We start from the raw sequence: 22,318 nt of genomic DNA, 5'->3' as shown, positions 1-22,318 counted from the left end.
GGAGGGAACCCACACCTGAAGGTACCAGTATGAATCTTGGAATCAAAAGAGAAAACTGGTCAAATTCTGTCTGGTATTTACCACCTGTTTGGAGGGAAATTTGGGGGGGAAATCTTTTTTTTTTTAATGTTTACTTTTGAGAGAGACAGAGAGAGATAGTGCAAGCAGGGAAGAGGCGGAGAGAGAGGGGGACAGAGGATCAGAAGTGGAGCCCGATGTGGAGCCTGAACTCATGAACCGTGAGACCTGACCTGAGCCAAAGTGGCTTAACTGACTGAGGAACCCAGGTGCCCCTGGAGGGAAACTCTTTACCTCTTGATTCTTTTCATCTCTAAAACGGATGTAACAACACCCTACCTCACGATGGATAGCAGGTCATTTGTTTTTAAAAGAGCTAATCATATTGACTCTACTTGGATTTGGCCAGGAACAAAGAAATTATTCCCATATGAGACCTTTCTGGGACACCCGGAGAGACTGAACAAAAGGAAATGCAGCACTTGAACTCTCCTGAGTGCTATCCCCACAAAGATGTCTGCTCCTTATTTAGGAATCCCGAGAGAGGATTTTCTGCTCTGAAGAAAATGCTGACTATATAACCAGATATGACACACTGGTTTAAAGAATGTCTTATGCCACTTGAAATAGACCATCTTTCCTCATTTATCTGCAAGATGTCTGCCTGCCAAGTTGTTTCTAAGAGAAACAAACTAGTAACGACACAGTGCCATCATTTCCAGCCACAACCTGCATGCTCAGCGTGGCAGATCTGACTCACCACGTTGACATAGTATTTTTGAAGCACTGGAGATATTTTAATTCGTGCAGGTTTAAAATGTCTATGGTAAGGTTCATGAAGTCCACTCCGATACGGTTTACTATCCGTGAGTGGCAAGGACTCTAACCTGGGTCAAGAGGCTGTAACAAATTTCAAGATGGTAAGAATTTTTGGTTTGTTTAGCCACAACGTATTCAATGCATTTCTTTACAGAGTGCTTCTCTTACAGAAGAAACTTTTTGGGGCAAGCTCATACTAGCAAGTTATTAATCACTAAGAAACATCTATTCAAAAGGGACTAAGTGAAGTGTAAGAGAGATTTTTCAAATTATTAATAAATCCCTCATGTAATTCCTAAATCGGTGTTCTCAAAAACAGTTTCCAAGAGATGTTAACAGTTATTCCTGAGGCAAGGAGGATGGGGTGCTACTCTTGTCAAACACGTACGGGAAATGGACCCTTCAAGATGGAGGCTTTGTGAAAATCCTATAATAATGAAGCCAGCTTAACTATTTTTACACTAAGTTTCCCAAACGTATTTGGCCACGGGAGTCTTCTAATATAGCACATTTAACATATTTGGAACAGAATTCGAAAAACATGCTAACATATTTGAAATGAATGACCAAGCAAAATTTAATCAGACCTTTTTGAGTATATCAGAATAAATAAAACCAAAAGAAGTCTTTAAGGGAACAAGAGCAGTCAATGTCACCAAGTGCCCACAGAATGTATGATAATAAGGCGTCAGATCTGGCTCTAGACGAAGTAATTTTATGACATGTAGCATGCAGAGCAAAAAAACAGAGGATAAGAATAAATATGTGTCCACCACCAGAATATTTCAAAAATAAATCATGGGCATTTAGAAACACGCAAAAAAAGTAAAAATCGAGAACTTCATAAGGTTTCAATACAGCGCAAAATTCAACGTCTTTTGTCTCTTAAACTATACAGGTAAACTGAATCAATGCGGTTTATTACAAAAGTAAAGTTAGAGTTTCATTTAGTGAAATAAATGTGGGATGGTTGATGACAGGTGCAAACACCTAAATCACATCCCTGGATTCCAATATCACGGTTGTACAATTCAATAATGTGATACTAGTAAAAATAACAAATGGATAAGAACTAAGAAAAGGCAGAAGACCTTGATACAGTTAACTCTGAACTAAAAGCACATAGCTAAGCGTAGAAACAATTAATGCTTTTCTTTCTGCATGAGCATGAGCTATTACTGATTTCACAATAGAGAATACAAATTACTTCTGATTTTCCCATTTTCACACAAGCGAGAGTGAAATCAGCCCAACTCTTAAACTTCCCTTTCTACAAAGGAAAGTCCTTTAGAAGAAACTTTACAGATCTTTATACCTGTCTTGTGACATTGGGGAGCTCAACGATGGTGATAAGTAAAAAACACCAGATAAGTAAAAGATAATTTAACCTAACACCCAGAACTTCACTATTTCTTAAATAATGTTTTCCTTTAATTAAATATTATATTGAACTGGTGGGTTAATTTTCACTATGAAGAAGCTATAAAGGGTTCAATGTCACGTGAAAGCCAGACTGGTCATACTTCCCGTGAGAAATGAGCAGACTGTAACTTCTATGAAGGCTACATTCAGAATCCAAACTAGACACAGAGCATTATTCTGTTATGTTTAAGACACAGCAGAATCTGTGTGTGTGTGTGTGTGTGTGTGTGTGTGTGTGTGTGTGTGTTTTAATTGCCATAAATTAGGTCCTCTGGTTGTTCACAGCATAGATTCAACGGTAAAGTTTAAAACATCTATGAAGGAAAAGTCTCTTGCTCTGAGTTTCTGTTTGAAGACTGACAGTGGTTTCTCTGGACGCAGTAGCACTGCACGGATTTTTCAAGGAAAGACGACGCTTCTGCAGAAAAGAACAAAGACTTTCTTCATAAGGAGACATGCTTGCCCATGAAAAAAGTGGCTTAGAGCTGAAAAGCACACCAGCTACCAACAGTCATTGAATTTTCGGTACCCGCTCTGCGAATCCCCCTATGTCTCCATATTTTACAACACTCCAAATCTTCAAGGAAAGCGGTTTTAGGTATTCAGAACATTCCACAGGATATTCTATAACACTAAAATCTCAGGGAATGACTAAACAGTTTTATGTTAAGATTATGCTACAGGCAAAATTCCTGTTTCTAAATGTGTCAGGTCTGGACAGCACAAATATGTGAGCTTTAAACGCCCAAACAAAAAGACTCTACTTTCTACCTAACAATCCATATTTTTAGTAGGTAAGCCTTCCCTTCTTTCTATCCCTCACCGCCACAGAAAAGCAGGGGGAAAAAAAAAAATCTACTTAAAACAGCCCAAACCATCTTTTAGATGGGAGTTCACTACTAAGAATAAATTCTATTCTTTTCCTTTGAGCATGCCTATTCCTGGGTAATATAAATTTATGTTATCAATAAAGTACTGAAAAGGCCCATAAAGTAAAACACTTCATTATTTACCCAAGGAGCACCACAGTTTTCTAGCAAAATGTTAACCATTTTATAGTTCACGGTGGTTCTATAAACTTTTTTTTTTTTTTCCCTTAAAGACATCGAGTCTAGGGGCGCCTGGGTGGCTCAGTCAGTTGGGCGTCCGACTTCGGCTCAGGTCATGATCTCGCAGTCCATGAGTTCGAGCCCTGCGTCGGGCTCTGTGCTGACGGCTCAGAGCCTGGAGCCTGTTTCGGATTCTGTGTTTCCCTCTCTCTCTGACCCTCCCCTGCTCACATTCTGTGTCTCTCTCTCTCTCAAAAATAAATAAACATTACAAAATTTTTTTAAGGAAATAAGAAAATGTCTACTGTACTAAGTAAAATTTAAGTATTGATGGAGAATTTTTATAGCCGAAACAAGCTACTCGGTAACAAATGAGAAAAACACCCAATCATATAACAAGCTCCTCTAAATTGCAAGGCCTAATTTATTGACAGTTAACTTGAATACCTAATTCAGTCTATCTAAGAGATCAACCTAACTGATTTCATCAGTGAGAAACTTGATATAATATAAATGTTATATATAACATGATATGGTTAAAAGACAGCATAGTCTGGCATGTCAAACCTTCAGAATAATTAACCGTGAAACTTGAATTTGGCACTCAATTTATCACAGAGGAGTCTCTACATTACACAGGTTAGTGTGAATTAATTAGGTTTTTTCACCCAGACCTTGTTTTCTAAAACAAACTCCTCACCATATTTAACAGCTACAAATAAACCAACTGCCCATCTAGGCCCTCAATGACAACTGATCAGTTGAGCTCTGCCACTAGATAAAGGATTAATCTTGTAAACAGGGACAGTTAAGACAAACAAATTCAAGAAAAAGTTGCTTGGCCATAGTAAGAAGTTACGCCTCATATATGCCATCTGAAGCTCACCAGATAGGACTCAGTCCGGTGGGGAAAAGTTTTAAATGAATATTATAAATGCCATATGCCTTAATTCTGATTTCAGCTCAGCCTTGTAATTAAATCTGCACCTTGCGCCCATTACATGTTTCAGCAAACTAAAACTCATTAAACTAAAATCTACAAAAAGAACAAGGTCCCAGCGCACTGAATTAAGACTTCTAGACTCGAGGATATAAAAGTCACGCCTCTTTGAGTAATTAATTTTAGCTGTCCCCCACATTAAAATAAAAATCTTTCTTACTCCTTACCTACGACGGGACTTTAAATTTTCCATTACGCAGCATATGATATCTGCCTTATTACCTGGATATCGGTTTAGCATCCACAGCATATATTTATCTCCGTAAGTCCTGAATCCACTGGCATAGTGCTTGCCCAAAGAACAAAATATTTGGTTACTTCAACTTAGTTTTAAAAACCCAGGAAATTATGTTACCAAATACAGTAGTATGAGTTTTAAAGCCATTCCTTTTTTTTTTTTAAGTTTATTTATAAGTAATCTCTACACCCAAAGTGGGGCTCGAACTCACGACCCTGAGATCAAGAGTCATATGCTTTTCTGGCTAAGCCAGCCGCCAGCCAGATTATTTTCTAAGGGAAATAATCTGTGTTGACTCCACAAAGAACCCTTCTTGAGGGCCTCTATTAAAATCTAAGTGCAAAGATGCCAAAAGTAAAAATGCATTAAGAACTGGCCTTATTTGGGGGCACCTGGGTGGCTCCGTCGGTTAAGCATCTGACTTCGGCTCAGGTCATGATCTCACAGTTCCTGGGTTCAAGCCCCACATCGGGCTCTGTGCTGACAGCTCAGAGCCTGGAGACTGCTTGACATTCTGTGTCTCCCTCGTTCTTTGCCCCTCAAAAATAAATAAACACTAAAAATTAAAAAAAAAAACTGGCTTTATTTGATACAAGAAAGTAAAGGAATGTGTGATTTCTGATTCATGTATTCTACACTAGAAGTTTATTACAAATACTTCATTGCTGAAGCTCAATGTCAAAAAGATTAAAAAAAAAATCTGATAGCTCCTGAGTAATCAGAAGGAAACTATTAATACTGATATGTAATTTTTATTAACACACTTGCCACAACATTTTGACTTTAGGACTCAGCTAATGTTTGTATGATACTAGATCCAGATTAAGTCTGAATGTCTTAATTACTCATTACAATTACTGAGGAGATGAATCATTAGACCATGGATTAGGTGTACAATCTTGTTCCATATCTTTTTGGCTATTAGTTGATTAACAATTAGAATAAAGGAAAGTGTTCCCTTTTCAATATAAAACCAATCAGAACCAATACAAGAAAAATTTCCTGCATCAAAATGGAGATGTTACAGCTGTCTAGATATAAATCTCTCTGCCTGGCTCTAACCTAGAACTTAAATTGGTTAATGACCTTGCGCTCAGACAACTACAAAATGACATTCAACCTTTTATACTGACTTACTCCTTTCCAGGAATTCCCAAGGTGTTAAAATACACCATTTAAAGGAAAAGCAATGTTTGCTGGTCTATGATTATCTACATACTTGTTTCCATTCCCAGCCCATATTTTGCATATCTAAGAAGCAATACCCTAAAATACACTCTTTTCAAAAGTACCGACACAGGTGCCTGGGTGGCTCAGTCAGTTGACTTGATTTCGGCCTGGGTCAAGATCCCGGGGTCGTGGGATGGAGTGCTGGGTGTGGAGCCTGCTTGAGATTCTCAATCTCTCTCTCCCTCTGCCCTTCTCCCGCTCGTGCACTCTCTCTCTCTCTCTCTCTCTCTCAAATAATAATAATAATAATAATAATAATAATAATAGTACCAACAATAATAAATATGAAATCATTAGTATTATTAATAGTGCAAATAAGACAACCTCGGCTACAAATCAATTAAAAGTCAGCTTAACAGAGCGGAGAATTAACTCAAAAAGGTAATCAATGGAGAACAAAATCAAGGCCATTTTGTGAAGCAGAATTTAAAAAAATATATATCCACTCTTGAAATCCTTCCAGTAGGAATATTTACCCTTTGTTAGTTAACACAAAGTGTGAATGTTTTTCTTTTAAAACAATTTGCTTCTCACAGCACAGCAATTTTCTAAGTGTGATTCTAGGAGAAAATGCAGAACCCCCCATTTGTTCTCTTCAGTTCCCACCCCTCTGCCCCAGAACAGTGATAATAATAATCTTCCATAATTACTTTGTAGAATCTATTGTGAATATGTCAAAATTCAGAATGAGACTGTATGTTTTTAATACATGATTTAGAATGATTTCCCAAAAGACCACAACTGAACATTTTCTTGAAGTGAAGATACTTGGTAATTCTTTTTTTTTTTAATTTATTTTTTAATGTTTGTTTATTTTTGAAAGAGAGAGAGAGAGAGAGAGAGACCGAGTGTGAGTGGGGGAGGGGCAGAGAGAGAGGGAGACATAGAATCTGAAGCAGGCTCCAGGCTCTGAGCTGTGAGCACAGAGCCTGACGGGGGGCTTGAACTCATGAGCTGTGAGACCATGACCTGAGCTGGAGTTGGATGCCCAACCGACTGAGCCACCCAGGCACCCCTACTTAGTAATTCTTATAACCCAAATATTTCCAAGTATCTAAAAATAAAATTGTTCATCATTCCACTTGCAACAAGATTCTCAGTCAAAATCATTCAGCATTGTTAACATTTCATCACATCCCTCTGCATATACAACAGTGCCCATCCTCTAGTATTTTTTTAAGTTTATTTATTCTGAGATAGAGAGCATGTGCACACACACACACACACACACACACACACGTGAGTGGAGGAGCGGGGGAGAGAGAGAAAGAGAGAGAGAGAGGAAGAGAGAGAATCCCAAGCAGGCTCCACTCAGTTCGGAGCCCAGCTCAGGGCTCGATCTACTAACCAGGAGATCATAACCTGAGCCAATATCAAGAGTCAGACGCTTAACCGACTGAGCCACCCAAAAGCCCTCCCTAGTATTTGAAGACAGCCATGCACTTACTCTGTTTCTAGTGAATAGGAAGCAAGAGACACTATCCCTTATAATTATGCTCTGAGCATAATCAGACAGCAAGCCGAAGATAAAGCCAGGATTAGAATTACCTTCTTAAATTCTTAGCTTATCAAGAAGATAAAGCAGGTGCATATTACTACCTCTATAGCAGCAGCACCAGACTTTCTCACCCCGGATTCAAGACCTCTCCAATCTGTCAGAAAGCTTAGAGGGACTGAAAGCAGCCCCCTGAGATGCAAAGACTTCTGTAACTGAAGGACATTCAAGTACATATCAATGGAAATTATTTAATTTTCTACCACTTGCTAACTTGTAACCACAGAACCACGAAAAACACATTCCAAATCCAGAAGTTTTCTTCTTAATTCAATGTAAATTCAATCCAATCACTTCATACAGACCTTTGTTCATGTTTACCACCCCAAATTTTCATTTTCGATTTCCATGTCCTATCTCAGGAAAAATGCAGGCTACTTAGGGAAGTCGACATACTTACTATTTTCTCAAACTCATTCCGAAATATCTGCCTTTGCCAAATGTTAAATGCAAGGCTTTCCTGAAGATTCTGGAAGTCTAAGAGCCCTACCTGACTTTCCCTCTTTCTTGTCCTAGACTTCCATCTTCTCAAGTTCACTAAACCAGGAGTGTTTTGTATACACTGAGGAAGCAACAGAGAAAACAAGAGGCAGGAGTATTCGGAATTGTCTTTCAGAAGTAGTTCTGTCACGTGCACATATGTGCTCCTCTCATCCTGTACCCCACTGCCTCTCTGAGTGAGAATAGACTCATGCACGCACACACACACACACACACACACACACACCCCGACTTACCCAACCAACACACTCGTATGCACCAAACTTACCACTTCCACACCCCACACAAACCCCCCCACTCCCACCATTCACACCCACCACCCCACACACAACACACACATGTGATATGCAATCACCCATCACAATAAAGCTTTATAAAAATAGATAATCTGATGATTCTACTCCATCTCAGTGCCATCAGGCTGTAAGGAATGTTATTTTTTAACGTGCACAAAATCGTTCAGCCTCTCAGTAAGGTTTCTACAATGTTTGCCCCCCCCTAAGAAACACTGACATTTGAATTTTATAAGACAGAAGTCTGAACTCTAGAATTCGTCTTTGGCTTCTATAGCAATTTGAGTCATAAATAATTTCAAAATGTGGATTTTTTTAAATGTTTCTTTTTGAGAAAAAGAGAGCGCAAGCAGAGGAGGGGCAGAGAGGGGGGAGACAGAGGATCCAAAGAGGGCTCTGTGCTGACATCGGTGAGCCTGATGCGGGGCTCAGACTCAAAAACCAAGGGATCATGACCTGAGCCACCCAGGCACCCGTCAGAATATGGATTTTTAATGAGCAGGTAATTTACCTCAGTGTACCTATTCCATTTTCAGAAATGCTATTGTAAAAATTTGTGATTACTTCCTTGTATCTAAGCTATGAGCAACCTAGAAGGTGGACGCTAAACCCAGGACACAGGTTGATTATTTTCTGAAAAACTAAAGCTTGTTTCTAACGCAGAATGAAGTCTTGGCCTTGACTACAAGGCACATCTGTCTCCTGCTGCTAGATCTGTGAAGAGGCTACAATGACCTTCCCCCTGATAAACCAGAAACCAGCCCTCTTAGGTCACTGGTTTTCAAACTGTCCTCTCTGGAACCCTGGGGTTCCTTAGCGGTGCTTCGGTAGTTGAGAGGACGCTAAGTAAGGGCACGGGTTGTTAAGGCTTCAAGGAAAGCAAACGGGTTTCCACAACCAATTTTATAGACTGAGGTCCTACCTAATCAAACAAAATGTTTGAAAAGGAAAATTGGTTATGCTGCCTTACTCTTTAACCCCAGTGAAAACCCATGCCCTACACACTCTAGAACATTATAATTAGAAGCAGAATTTTGAAACTGTGTAGGATGATGGATGTTAACTAGACTTACTCTGGGGATCACTTTGCAATACATACAAATATTGCATCATGTTGTACACCTGAGACTAATGTTATATGCCAATTACAGTATCTCAAATTTGTAATAGTGATCACACTCCAAAAGGTTTCAAGTTGCTATAATTTTCACCTGTCACAAAACAAGTAGGTGGGAGGTGGGCTGGGGGGAGGAGGCTTTGTCATCCTAACAAGGAAACACTCCCAACAAGACCCCTTCCCTGTAGAGCGTGAGAGAAGAAAACAAGACGCCAAAACCAGACAGATTTTAGGAGCTATAATCTCTCATTTGGAAACACTAGACAAAAATGTATATGTAGAATTCAGTTAAATATGTGTGTGTGTATATATATAACCCTAAAATTTAAATAATATGTCAGAGTTCTTCAAAAGTCACTTAGCAATAATATAAAAATATTCTGGTCTTCCATCCCAGGGATAAATAAAAAGACAGGAGAGATCTTATTTCTGTTCCTTCATTTAGTGGATATGAGTCATGGCCGTCCCTAGGATTTTACTGATGAAACAAAATACGTATTTGTTCTGTAAACAAAGAGCTTCCTAGGGAACTCATTTGCCTCTTAAACGGGAATTGTTGGTATTTTTTGTGGCTCTAACGAATATTTAGAAAATTTATAAGCACTTTAATATATTTTATAAAGATTCTCCAAATTTTTTTTAATGTTTATTTTTGAGAGAGAGAGAGAGAGAGAGAGACAACAGAGCATGAGTGGGGGAGGGGCAGAGGACTGAGCCGCCCAGATGCACCAAGATTCTCTAAGTTAATAACAAAACATGTACTAATATCTGGTGGCTTTTTTTCTAGTCGATACCGCTCTACATGTAAAATCTTGCATCAGATCCGTTTAGAAACCTACGACCAAAAGTATTTACAGGTAAAATGATATGATGCCTAGAGCTTACTTTAAAATACTACAAACAACTAACAAAAATATATGTGTGTGTGTGTGCACTTAAACAAGAACAGCAAAATGTAGTCCATTGTTGAAGGTGAATGAGACGTATGCTTGAAATTTCATAATAAAATGATTTCATAATAAAAATGTTTTGGGGTGCTTGGGTAGCTCAGTCGGTTAAGCTCCGGTCCTGATCTCATAGCTTGTGAGTTCGAGGCCCCACGAGGGGCTCTGTGCTGACAGCTTGAAGCCTGAAGCCTGAAGCCTGCTTTGGACTCTGTGTCTCCCTCTCTCTCTGCCCTTCCCCTACTTGTGCTCTGACACTCTCTCTCTCTCTCTCTCTCTCTCTCTCTCTCTCTCTCTCTCTGTCAAAAATAAACATTACAAAAATGTTTTGAATCCCTTTGGAAATTTGTCAGATTATGTAAACTACACACAAACGGTATGCATGTTATAAGATTAAAATGCAGGATTAAACCAAAGGATTAAAAGAATTTATAAAACATCATTCTCCCAATTTCATAAATAATTTGTCAGTAGATAGTTTCCAATGGATATAACATCATGGTAACTCTTACTCAATATTTATCAACTGCAAACACAAAATGGAAATCTAACTGACTCAAAAAGCAAACTGTGGTTTGGTTACTTACTATTTGATCTAAGGAAAGGTAAAGGAAGACTTCCTTCAACACTATTGCTTACCTTCTTGGCAAGCAATGAGGTGTTTGCAAACATATGCAGACTGTGGGGAAACATCATGACACTCGCATACAGGTGACCAGTGAACAACACAGGTCTGAATTGCGTGGGTCCATTCATACCAAATTTTTTTGATCAATACATTACAAAACTGTAAATGTATTTTCTCTTCTTTATGATTTTCTTAGTAATAGTTTCTCTAGCTAGCTTACCTTATAATACGGTATATATTATGATATTTAAAATATGTGTTAATAGGTTTATGTTATTGATAAGACTTCCAGTCAACAGTAGACTATTGGTAGTTGAGTTTTGGGGGAGTCAAAAATATATGTGGATTTTCAACGACCCAAGCGGGGGGCTGGCTGGTCAGTGACCCTACCCCTGCTTTGTTCAAAAGTCAACGGTAGGGGGGCACTTGTTGGGATGAGCACTGGGTGTTATATGTAAGTGATGAATCACAGAATTCTACTCCTGAAACCATTATTATACTATGTTCACTAACATGGGATTTAAATTAAAAAAAAAATTTTTTAAGTCAACTGTACTTTTGTAAGATGTCATATTACTCTGAACCATGATTTCAGATCGAGTCTGTACGTTTTAATATGGTAGAAAACGTTGATCAATATCTTGAACTGCAGGGGCTACAAGAAACACCACGAGGCAATGTAAGTAAAAGATCTGAAATAAGTAAAGAAAGGGAAGAAGGTATGTTAATACACCGAAGAGCTAACAGTGCATCCTCTTTGCCCTTGAGAAGAATGCATTTTATCATGAGGAAAAACTTTAAAATCAAAGGTAACTCATTATCAAATAATTGTGTATAAAACTATCCTTTTCCCTTGTGAAGGGTCCAAAGGGTTGCTTCCAAAAGCTCATAGTCTAGTCAACGTTTTGTAACTCTACAGGTAAATATACTTTAGTGATGTTAGCTTCCATCAGCATCCACTAGAGTGATCATTAAATCACTGGCCTTGGGGCACTTGGGTGGCTCAGTCGGTTGAGCCTCCGACTTTCGCTCAGGTCATGATCTCACACTCTGTGAGTTCAAGTCCTGCGTTGGGCTCTGTGCTGACAGCTCAGAGCCTTGAGCCTGCTTCAGATTCTGTGTCTGCCCCTCCCCTGCTCATGTTCTGTCTCAAAAATAAGTAAAAACATTAAAAAAAAATTTAAATCACTGGCCTTCCCCCAGACCACACTAGGGGGTATTCCGTGATCCATTCCTGCAAATTACCAGATTTTTTTTTTAAAGGAGCTATAATTTTTAAAAGCCCAATACACCCTCTATGAGAAGCATCTCACGAAACAGAATTTTCAGGCAGAGCAAGAGTGTTTTACAAAGAGTTATCACCCTGGTTAGAGAATTGTATTTCAGGGACTCACAAATTACATAGGTACTGAATAATTTGTAAACGTCATCCCTACTGATAGTTCTAAATTTTTATAATGTTAAAACTTACAGAAAGATACTAATGTCTGAGAGCAGAGTTTCACCTTACCCAAACACAGACTTAAAACAAAAAATGCATCCCTCACAGAACTCGCTTAAACAGTTAATAAGCTGGGTGCCAGGCCCTCTCATAGGTCCATTTGAATCTGGGGGTGGGTCCTTGCTCCAATCATTTCCAATTACATCAGCAGCTATGGAATGCTCCCGAAGATCAACAAACTGTTGCTACAGTGACCACAACTGACCCGCACTCGTCAGACCTTTCTGTCCCAGGCAGGGTGAATCACCAGGGCATCAGAACTAACCCAATTCCCACTGAGCACAGCAAGGCCATGCGATTTAGGCGTGGATCACAGGCACTGGGGCCAAGCTAAGAGGTGATGTAGAGCCAACAAGGGACAACCACAGCCCGGATACAGTAAAACAATTTCCTTTTGTAAATTTCTCAACACAAAGCATAGTGGCAGCACAGGGCAGGAGGAGCAGAATGCTAAACAAGGATGGCCTGAAATTCTGTCAGAGGTTTACCAGTGAGTTCATTCTCACTAACTGCTTCGTCCAAATCAGACCTCTAAAAACACAGCTGGAATCAAGAGGACAGTTTGGATTTCAGCAAATTCAAAGTCTACTGCATCTCAACCAGAAGGAGAGTAACTTAAGTTTAACCAATATAGGAAACTTATTAGAAAATGGCTGAATTAACACCTTTAAAAATCTGGTGATAAAGAAACACTAGTAGCTAAGGCAGCAGGGGTGGGAGTGGTGCTGGGGTCAATAGATACTTTCAACTGCCAAATTAAAGCAATTAACTATTGAAAGAATGGCAACACGTATTACAACCATCGCGGTGAGTGCCTGGGTTAAGGTTCTCAAGTTCCTTTCTAGCTTTGACACTAGAAGTCTAGGAAAACAATTCATTTATGTAGACATTCTAGAGCAGAAAAGAGAAGAAATTTGGAATCAGACAGCATACAGGCTTAAATTCGACCCCCTGACTGTGACCACGGACAAAAGACCGTGATTTGGGCTCCTCATCTGTAAATTAGGGGATAAAATTGTACCTACCTCAGAGAACACTGTAAGAATGTGATGAAAATTGCCTAAGAAGCAACAACAGGAATGCCAACAAGGACATGTAAATCTGAAGTTGCAAATACCAACACAAAGAGTCTCATTAAAACTCTCGGAAAACTACATGCCATTTGTCCCCTATAAGCCTCAGAAGTTTGCTAAAACCACAAATCAACCTGAATGTTACTTAACGTTTCATGAATAGCCTGACAGTATGTATTTTACAATTTCCTAATTTTGCCTACATTTTGGGCACAGCCACATTACAAGAGGAAAGCAAGCAACAAAACCAAAGGGAAGATGACAGACTGCTTGTAATTTTCCACTGACAATATGTATAGGCAGGGCTGTGGATGACTGAGTTCTTTCACTTTGGGGACAACGCAGAGGGCTAGGGTTACATGCTGTCACTCATCAACATGGGTGTGTACAGGGACAGAGCCACTAAAACCGTCTGGCACATGTTCTGAGCCAATCACCAACGCTGGCTGACGGCAGTAGTAATAATAAATATTTATTGCGCTGACACTATTGTCCTCCCGGCTGTATTATCTCTTCTAATCTTCGTAAGAGTAAGATGAGCTTTCAAAAAGAAACTATAATATAAACAGTTATTACGTAAAGAGTTTCACAAATAAAGCGTTCCAGAATTCAGAAAGATAATGAGCTGTTTTTGCTGGACCTGAAGAAGGCCTCTGACTTGCACAGAAGGCGAACAGCTCGTAGATAAATAACCAACTGTGAAGGAGCACTTGTGTGTTACCAGTCACACTATGTAACCCATGGACAGCACTGCACGGGGAAGGAGAGCCGTACACAGATGTCAGGTCTAGATAACAGGGTACCCAGGGCGCCTGGGTGGCTCAGTCGGTTAAGCGTCCGACTTCGGCTCAGGTCACGATCTCACGGTCCGTGAGTTCGATCCCCGTGTCGGGCTCTGTGCTGACTGCTCAGAGCCTGGAGCCCGTTTCGGATTCTGTGTCTCCCTCTCTCTCTGACCCTCCCCCTTTCATGCTCTGTCTCTCTCTGTCTCAAAAATAAATAAACATTAAAAAAAAAACAACAAAAAAAACCAGGGTACCCAAAAGGGATGTTTGCAACCATTAAGGCGACTATGCTGGCATTTCAATGTAACATGTTTGGGGGTGTAAGTGGCTTGATCAATACCAACGGGGGCTCCTTCAAAGCTGGCAGGATGCACTGTGAACAGGTGACCTATCTTGGCCACCAAGGCGGGCGTGTTAAGGACCGAGGGAAATTTAAGACGCTTCGCTACCAGAATTCTCTAGCCTGAACGCTCCCTGTGGGGTTTGCTAAGAAAGTTGTGGCTGGTTTGCTGCAGTAAACACTTCTACAAGTGGACGTATCATGTGCTCATTTTCACCAAGCTTCACGCTCACTTTTCTGCAGACCCATTTCAATCCTGTTAGAGGTTCCCGGACTCAAAATTAAGACACTGTCACTCAGTGTCACTTAAGAAAAGGAGTAAAAATACACCCTACCTGTATTTCAGTTATCAGCAAATCTTTTTTTTTTTTTTTAATTTTTTTTTTTTTTCAACGTTTATTTATTTTTGGGACAGAGAGAGAGACAGAGCATGAACGGGGGAGAGGCAGAGAGAGGGAGACACAGAATCGGAAACAGGCTCCAGGCTCTGAGCCATCAGCCCAGAGCCCGACGCGGGGCTCGAACTCACGGACCGTGGGATCGTGACCTGGCTGAAGTCGGACGCCTAACCGACTGCGCCACCCAGGCGCCCCAGTTATCAGCAAATCTTATGGTGGAAGCGTCAATACTGTATTTATACAAAAAGAGGTCGATATAAAAAAAAAAATCACTGAAGTTGATCAGAAATTTAATTTATTCAAGGTCAAAGACAGCTTTAGAAAAATCCAATATTACTCACTTGCCATAACCTCCAACTTTTATAGCCAATGTGGAAAGGGAACCGATTCTGATATAGTTTTGATCCATCAAGTGAACACGGAAAATCAATTTTAAGACAGAAAAAAAAAAAAAGCTTAAATGTTAAGTATTTCACATTTAAGCCAAAAAAAAAAAAAAAAACAAACATGTTAAAAGGTAAGTAACAAAGATGCCTTCAAAAATAATGAAGTTTTGAAAATCAAGCCTTTTGGGGTTACTTGTCCTTTTTTACTTTATACTGCAGAGAGGGGCTGTGGTCAAGTCACTTTGACATGAAATATCAGGAGCCCGAGTTCCAACCTCAGCCCTGTTGTTGTTCCTGTGATTTGGGGGCAAATTATGCAGACTCACTAAACCTAATTTTGTTCATCTTTCATTTTGAGATAGTCTTTGCCCTGCCTTTGTTATGAAGGAAAGAATGTTCTTCATATATCGTATTTAGTTTACATTATCGCCTAATACAATCTCAATTTACTGTTTTAATTAGGCATGATATTGCACAGATTATTTTCATCTTAAGCAATGTATGTTTTATTAGAATCTCCCATACCCAAAGAGTCATTAAAACATTTGTTAACTTAGGAGGATCTACATTCAACCTTTAATTAAAAAGGCACTTATAATTTCCATCTATTAGGAAACTATCAATAAGATTGAAAACAAGTATTTTCTCATGGTCCATTCTTTTCAGTAACTTTCTGGATTAAAATTCAGGAAATATAACAAATTCCAGTATGGCATTCAGTGGGAGAGAGAACATTGCCATTCAATTGATAAGAAATCTAGGGGCGCCTGGGTGGCTCGGTCGGTTAAGCATCCGACTTCGGCTCAAGTCATGATCTCACAGTCTGTGAGTTCGAGCCCCGCGTCGGGCTCTGTGCTGCCAGCTCAGAGCCTGGAGCCTGTTTCAGATTCTGTGTCTCCCTCTCTCTCTGCCCCTCCCCCGTTCATGCTCTGTCTCTCTCTGTCTCAAAAATAAATAAACGTTAAAAAAAAAATTAAAAAGAAAGAAATCTATAGCTAGTGATATATAGGAAAGATTCTACGTATCACATCAAAATACAGGTCTTCCCGCATCAGGCTCTCTGCTGTCAGGACACAGCCTGCTTCAGATCCTGTCCCTTCTTTCTCTCTGCCCCTCCCCTGCTCATGCTCTCTCTTGCTCTCTCTCTCAAAATAAACATTAAAAAAATAAAGTGTCTGCTTACAGTGACAAAGACTAAAACATATAGAAGGTGACAGCATAAAAAGTAAAATGCCCTACCCTCTCCTCCACTCCAATGTCTCATTATCCAGAGGCAAATTTTCTTACATTTACTTGACTCTTTCAGAGACATTCTATGCAGCCACTGTCCTCATTAGTATAGAGGTGAATATTCCCACTTGTCCAGCTACGTGCAATGCACATAAATTTTGTTTTATATATATATGTGTGTGTGTGTATGCATATTATATATTATTATATCTATTTATGTATTACATATATGATATAGACATATTATGTGTGTGTGTGTGTGTGTGTGTGTGTGTGTATATGTAATTTTCCTCAGTATTCATTATGTTTGCTTTCTGCAAATTCCTTTTTTCACTCAACACTATTTTAGAGGTATGATGGGATTCTATTCCAAGTTTGGTGCAGTAGAAAAGATACATTTGTTCAAGTGATACAATCAATGCTCCAATAATGTCCTCTTCCGTGGGCACTCATACAATATACATTGCTCCTAATTCCTAGAATTGCTAAATCGAGGGGTATGCACGTAAAGTTTTGAATAACTGCTCTTAAAGACTTCTGTACCATTGACAGTAGAAGAAAATGTGTTTCTTCACATTCTTGCCAACTCTGACAAGACTTTTCAGTCTCTGCCAATCAGATGGCTAAATACTGTTAGGCCACTTTTAATTTGCATTTCCCAAATTACTAACGAGATTGAGCATAACTTCATAGGTTTATTGGCTGTGTATATTTTTCCTGACTACGCTCTATTAAATATTTTTCCCTTGAGTATTTCCTTTTAATTCTTTCGGAATTGATTATGATAGGATATCACAATGAAATATGATGGGTAAAATGACATGAATGAATTTATTTCAAAAGAACCCAGTGAGGAAAAGTGAGGGAGGCATTTAGCTAAAGATAATAAGAGATAATAAGGTTGGTGAGAAGTTTATAATTTCGGAGGCTGGGTGACAGGTATTGGGGGATTCATCATACTACTCTCTTTTATAAATGTTTTCATCTTTTTCATAAAAGTTTTTAAAACGTCTCACTCATTTTCCCTCAGGATGTTCATATTTAGTATTTCTAATTGATCTGTAAGAGCACCTTGTGGAATAAAGAAATGTGCCCTTTGTTACAGACTGTAAATATTATAATCACCTAGCTTGTCTCTGTGGGCAGATATCCCAATACCACTTACTGAATAATCTATCCTTTACCCTTCTGATGTGGAACGGCACCCTTCTCCGGCGCTAATTTCATATCCTGTACTAATTACGTATGAATGTAATATTCACACAAGCTTAATTCTACGCTTCCATTTTGTCCCACTGATTTGTCTTTGCACTCACTATGCAGTTGTGATTTCTACAGTTTTACGGTTTTCTTTAGACTCTTCTGGCTATTCTTACCCTAATGGTTTTCCGAGATGACTTAATCGTGTCAATTTTCCTGAGTGTCTATTACAAACATCCCTCCCTATACAGCTACCTCCCTAACACAGTATAGACTGGTCTTCTCTCTTCCATCAGTGTATTTTCCACCTGGAGTCTCATCTATTGCGTTCAGGCTCTGAATTCACTTGGCATACTGCTGTAGCACAAATGTTAAATAATTCTCTTCTCAGTGTAAAAAATATTTATTTGGCTACTGTGAAAGGTCAAACTGCCAAAACAGAATAGTGTAACCTTTGAGGACTACCATTTATATAAGCTTTATTTTTACGAAGAAGCACCTGACTAGGAATTTAATAAAGGAGCATGTCATAACCAGTCTCAGGCAAAAGGTTTTAAATATAATACACTAATTTTAGAGGGAAGCATTTTAGTTTCACTTTATCGGTCTATAGATTTGTAGGAAGATGTGACTTCTTAAAGGGGAAAAACACCTTTTATATGGCTTGATTAATTCATTAGAGATCAGAAGCCGAGAGCAACTGCTTTCACAGAGCAACTGTTAAATTAATCCATATTAAGTCGGCCTCAAAGCACTTGGATGCAGCTACAGGATGTGGGTGTAATAGGATCACACAGACTAACACCTGATAGGGCCTTACACATGCCAGGACAGAAGGAAGAAGTGGGGGGAGGGGGTGGTGTATATCCTTCTAGAATCAAAACATCAAAACCCCGCTAGTACCCTGGGTTTGTCTTGAAAACTCCAGTCCTTCCCCCACTCCAGAATAAGACCCCACCCTAAAATTAAACCTACACAAACCAAAACACAGACTGCTACATTGAAATCACCTTTTGTGAATTCACAAAATTTAAAAGTCGCCTGAAACCACCAAAGGTACATGGTGATTTTCTCCTGAATCTAATGTCCTCATGACCTGAGTCCAGAAATACAGGGATTAAATGTGATGGGAAATGCACATTTCTAGGGGCACCTGGGTGGCTCAATAGGTTAAGTGTCCTACTCTTTTTTTCTTTTTTTTAACGTTTATTTATTATCAAGAAACAGAGAGGGACAGAACATGAGCATGGGAGGGGCACAGAGAAGGGGAGACACAGAATCCAAAGCAGGCTCCAGGCTCTGAGCTGTCAGCACAGAGCCCGACACGGGGCCTGAACTCACAAACGGCGAGATCATGACCTGAGCTGAAGTCGGACGCTTGGACTGAGCCACCAGGCGCCCCGGGCGTCCTACTGTTGATCTCAGCTCAGGTCACAGTCTCACGGTTCGGGCTCTGCACTGATGATACAAAACCTACTTGGGATTCTCTCTCTCTCTGCCCCTCCCCCACTCATGCTCACTCTCTCAAAATAAATAAATAAACTTAAAAAAATAAACACAAGTTCCCTGCCGTTAAAAAAAAAAAAAAGAAATGCACATTTCTAATACACAGTCAATGCTACACGTGAACAGATCCATAAGTCCTGCCTACTACCATTTCAGGAATCTTCTGCCGGGGCTCAGAAGCCACAGGTCCCTCCAGAAAGATCTCTCAATTACCTCCTTTCCAGTCAGTCCCCTGTGACGTGCGGTAAACAATCTCTTTGTTTTCAAAGGGGTTAGCAGAGATCGTTGAGAGATAGCAGTCATGAATTTGGTGGCTGTCTCCAGCTGGTCTTAAGTAGCCAAAGCTGTCACTTGTGCAGGGTCACTGCTGAAAATGCCAAGGAGGGGCAGAAGGAGGAGGGGCAGGAAAGGGGACAGGCAACAGAGCTGCATCCTGGACAAACATTCTTTAGATTCCTTCCCAAGTGGTTTTTTTCTACTGGGTTCACAGACATTTCAAACTCTAGTAACTCGACCACAAAGTTTACGTAGCATTTTATGTATTTATTTTAAATGCTTATTTTTTTTTTTGAAGGGGGGGGAGGGAGAGAACAAGAGGGAGAGGGGCAGAGAGAGAGGGAGACAGAGAATCTCAAGCAGGTTCTGTGCTACCAGCATGGAGCCCGATGCGGGGCTCGAACCCATGAACTGTGAGATCATGACCTGAGCCGAAATCAAGAGTCGGACGCCCAAGTGACTGAGCCACCAGGCGTCCCTAGGCATAATTTTAAATGTCATTCCTATTTTCAGATGTCAAAAATGTTACCAACAAAATGTGGAGATGCTACCGCCTTGCAGCTGTTTGATAGAGCTGGAAAAGGGGTGCAGTGCCATAGGCAACGGGACCTCTCCCCCAGCCGTGGCATCTTCACGGGGTAAAGTGTAGCTGACTTGAACACCAAGGACAGTTCTGAAGGGTCCAAGAGGAGATGTTACAAAGAGGCTTGAAGTGGAAAATCAGAGCCATTGTTCTTTCAGAGCCCACTACGGGCCAGGCTCTGGACTTTCTACCTTATTCTTAGTTCAAATTTCTCTGCTGACCAGCCTATTTACAGATACTCCATAGACACGGACATTTAGGTTAAGGGAAGTGAAGCCATTTTCCTGCGGTCATAGCTCTAGGTAGTAACTAAAGAAGCTGTGAACTCAGATGCAAAGTCTAAATGACTCCAACGCCTACGGTCTGGATCATTCTATCTGGGGTGAGAGAAAGGGGAGGAATGGGCGTGGCTGCAGAGGAAGGGAAAGACTTCTTGTGGAGACATGGGTGCTCAGAAGTTCATACAAGTGAGGCCGGAGGGAGGGGAGCAGCAGAACTGAGGGTGGAACTGGTCAGACCTTCTTCTTACCAAACAGTGGCTGTCAAAGCTTGCTTCCTCAAGGAGCTAGCTGCCTGGTCCAAGAGGAAAGACTGGCTGAACTCCACCCATCATTCCACTTTGCTGGAGGCAGGGGACGGAAGTGGTTAAGCAGACAGACAGCGAGTTAAGCAGACAGACACCTGGGTGACTCAGTCAGTTGAACGTCAGACTCTTGATTTCGGCTCAGGTCATGATCTCACATGAGATGGAGCCCTGTGTCCGACTCTGCACTGATAGTATGGAACCTGCTTGGGATTCTCTCTCTTGGCCCCTCCTCCACCCTCCCCTCCCCCACTCTCTAAATAAATAAAAATTAAAAAGAAGACAGCTCTTTAAGCTGTCCCCTGCCCCTGCCAGCTGACAGTTGATATAAGAAATGGGGATAACAGGAGCACCTGGGTGGCTCAGTCGGTTAAGCATCTGACTCTTGGTTTCAGCTCAGGTCATGATCTCACAGTTTGTGAGTTCGAGCCCTACATCAGGCTCTGTGCTGACAGTGCAGAGCCTGCTTGGGATTCTCTCTCCTTCTCTCTCTGCCACCCCCCCCCCATTCTCTCTCTCTATCTCTCTCTCAAAAACAAATAAACTTAAACAAAAAAGAAATGGAGATACCAGTAGCTACCTCACAGGATGCTGTTGAGGATTACATGAAGAGCACTTCCCACAGTGCGTGGGTCATAGAAAGAGGTACGTAAGTTTCTTCTTATTCTTATTATTCTAGCAAAAGCCAAGGAAGCATCTATTTTTACATATGCTAAAAATAGAGGTGTTTATCTCAGAACTAATAAATCACAACAGTATGACATGATTAACTGCCAAGTTTCTAACGCCAAGTTCTTTCAGTTGGGACAAAACACACACACACACACACACACCAAACTAAAATAACTGTAAGACAGTACTTTTCCCCGTCTTAAAAAAATCATTAAATGCAGATGCCAAGAGAAATTATGATGTACTGTAAGAGCTATCTTAAGTGTTTAGAAAACAGAAGGTCTTCCATAAATTCCTTTGGATTGAAATATACATTCTTCTCCAAGACTGAGTAAAATCCAGTATGGAGGACACTTACTGCCGATTTTTACAAACGATTCATCAACATGAACTGTTATTGATAAATTACATATACACGACTGGTGGGTCATTTGTAATGGCTCACATACCTCCTCAGACAGCATGCCCCAGCATGGTCCCACCTCACAGCCTTTGCATATACTTAAAGGAAAGGGGAAAAGGTTTTCCTTTACCCTCTTGGTTCAGCATACTGAGGCCATGCAACTTAAACTGACAAAAGGCAGATCAACAGGAGAAAAGGCCTATAAATTTTATTGGATATGGGATGGGGGGAAAGAGAGGGTAAAGAAAGTTAAAAAACAAAAAAGTGGAAGCTCAAAGATACGGTTAGTTGTGAAAGGTTACATTCCATTTCAACAAAGAGCAGTAGATTGTGGAGACATGAGAAGAAAAAGAAAAAGGTTTAGGCTACTGGGGTGGCATTTATTCACTATAAATTTACAGCACTGTATTTATTTATAATAAGTAAAGAATAAGTAAACAACATAGTCCCTGCTCCAAAAACCTAGAATGTGAAACACACTATAAAACTGGTTTACCGGCAAACAGCAGTTAACTGGTAAACAGCAGTTAATAATCACAGATTACATGGGTTTGCCTAAATGAGATCC

At 40.1% G+C, this 22,318-nt stretch overlaps 2 protein-coding genes across 9 annotated transcripts in view; one reads left to right on the top strand and one right to left on the bottom strand.

The window, feature by feature from the left end:
• LOC122490938 (atherin-like) overlaps window positions 1-22,318 on the top strand; it is a 97,903-nt gene that overhangs the window by 45,352 nt on the left and 30,233 nt on the right. Inside the window, exon 3 of the mRNA XM_043593271.1 lies at window positions 20,023-20,147. Within this exon, the coding sequence (XP_043449206.1) occupies window positions 20,023-20,147 (125 nt within the window). The remainder of the gene's footprint in view (window positions 1-20,022; window positions 20,148-22,318) is intronic.
• LOC122491270 (amyloid beta precursor protein) overlaps window positions 1-22,318 on the bottom strand; it is a 279,513-nt gene that overhangs the window by 237,961 nt on the left and 19,234 nt on the right. The window lies entirely within an intron of this gene.

Source organism: Prionailurus bengalensis, chromosome C2 (assembly GCF_016509475.1).
Source record: "Prionailurus bengalensis isolate Pbe53 chromosome C2, Fcat_Pben_1.1_paternal_pri, whole genome shotgun sequence".
In the NCBI taxonomy this organism is placed as follows: domain Eukaryota; kingdom Metazoa; phylum Chordata; class Mammalia; order Carnivora; family Felidae; genus Prionailurus; species Prionailurus bengalensis.
Note: the sequence above shows the minus strand (reverse complement) of the source record. Positions and strands in the feature narration are given on the sequence as shown.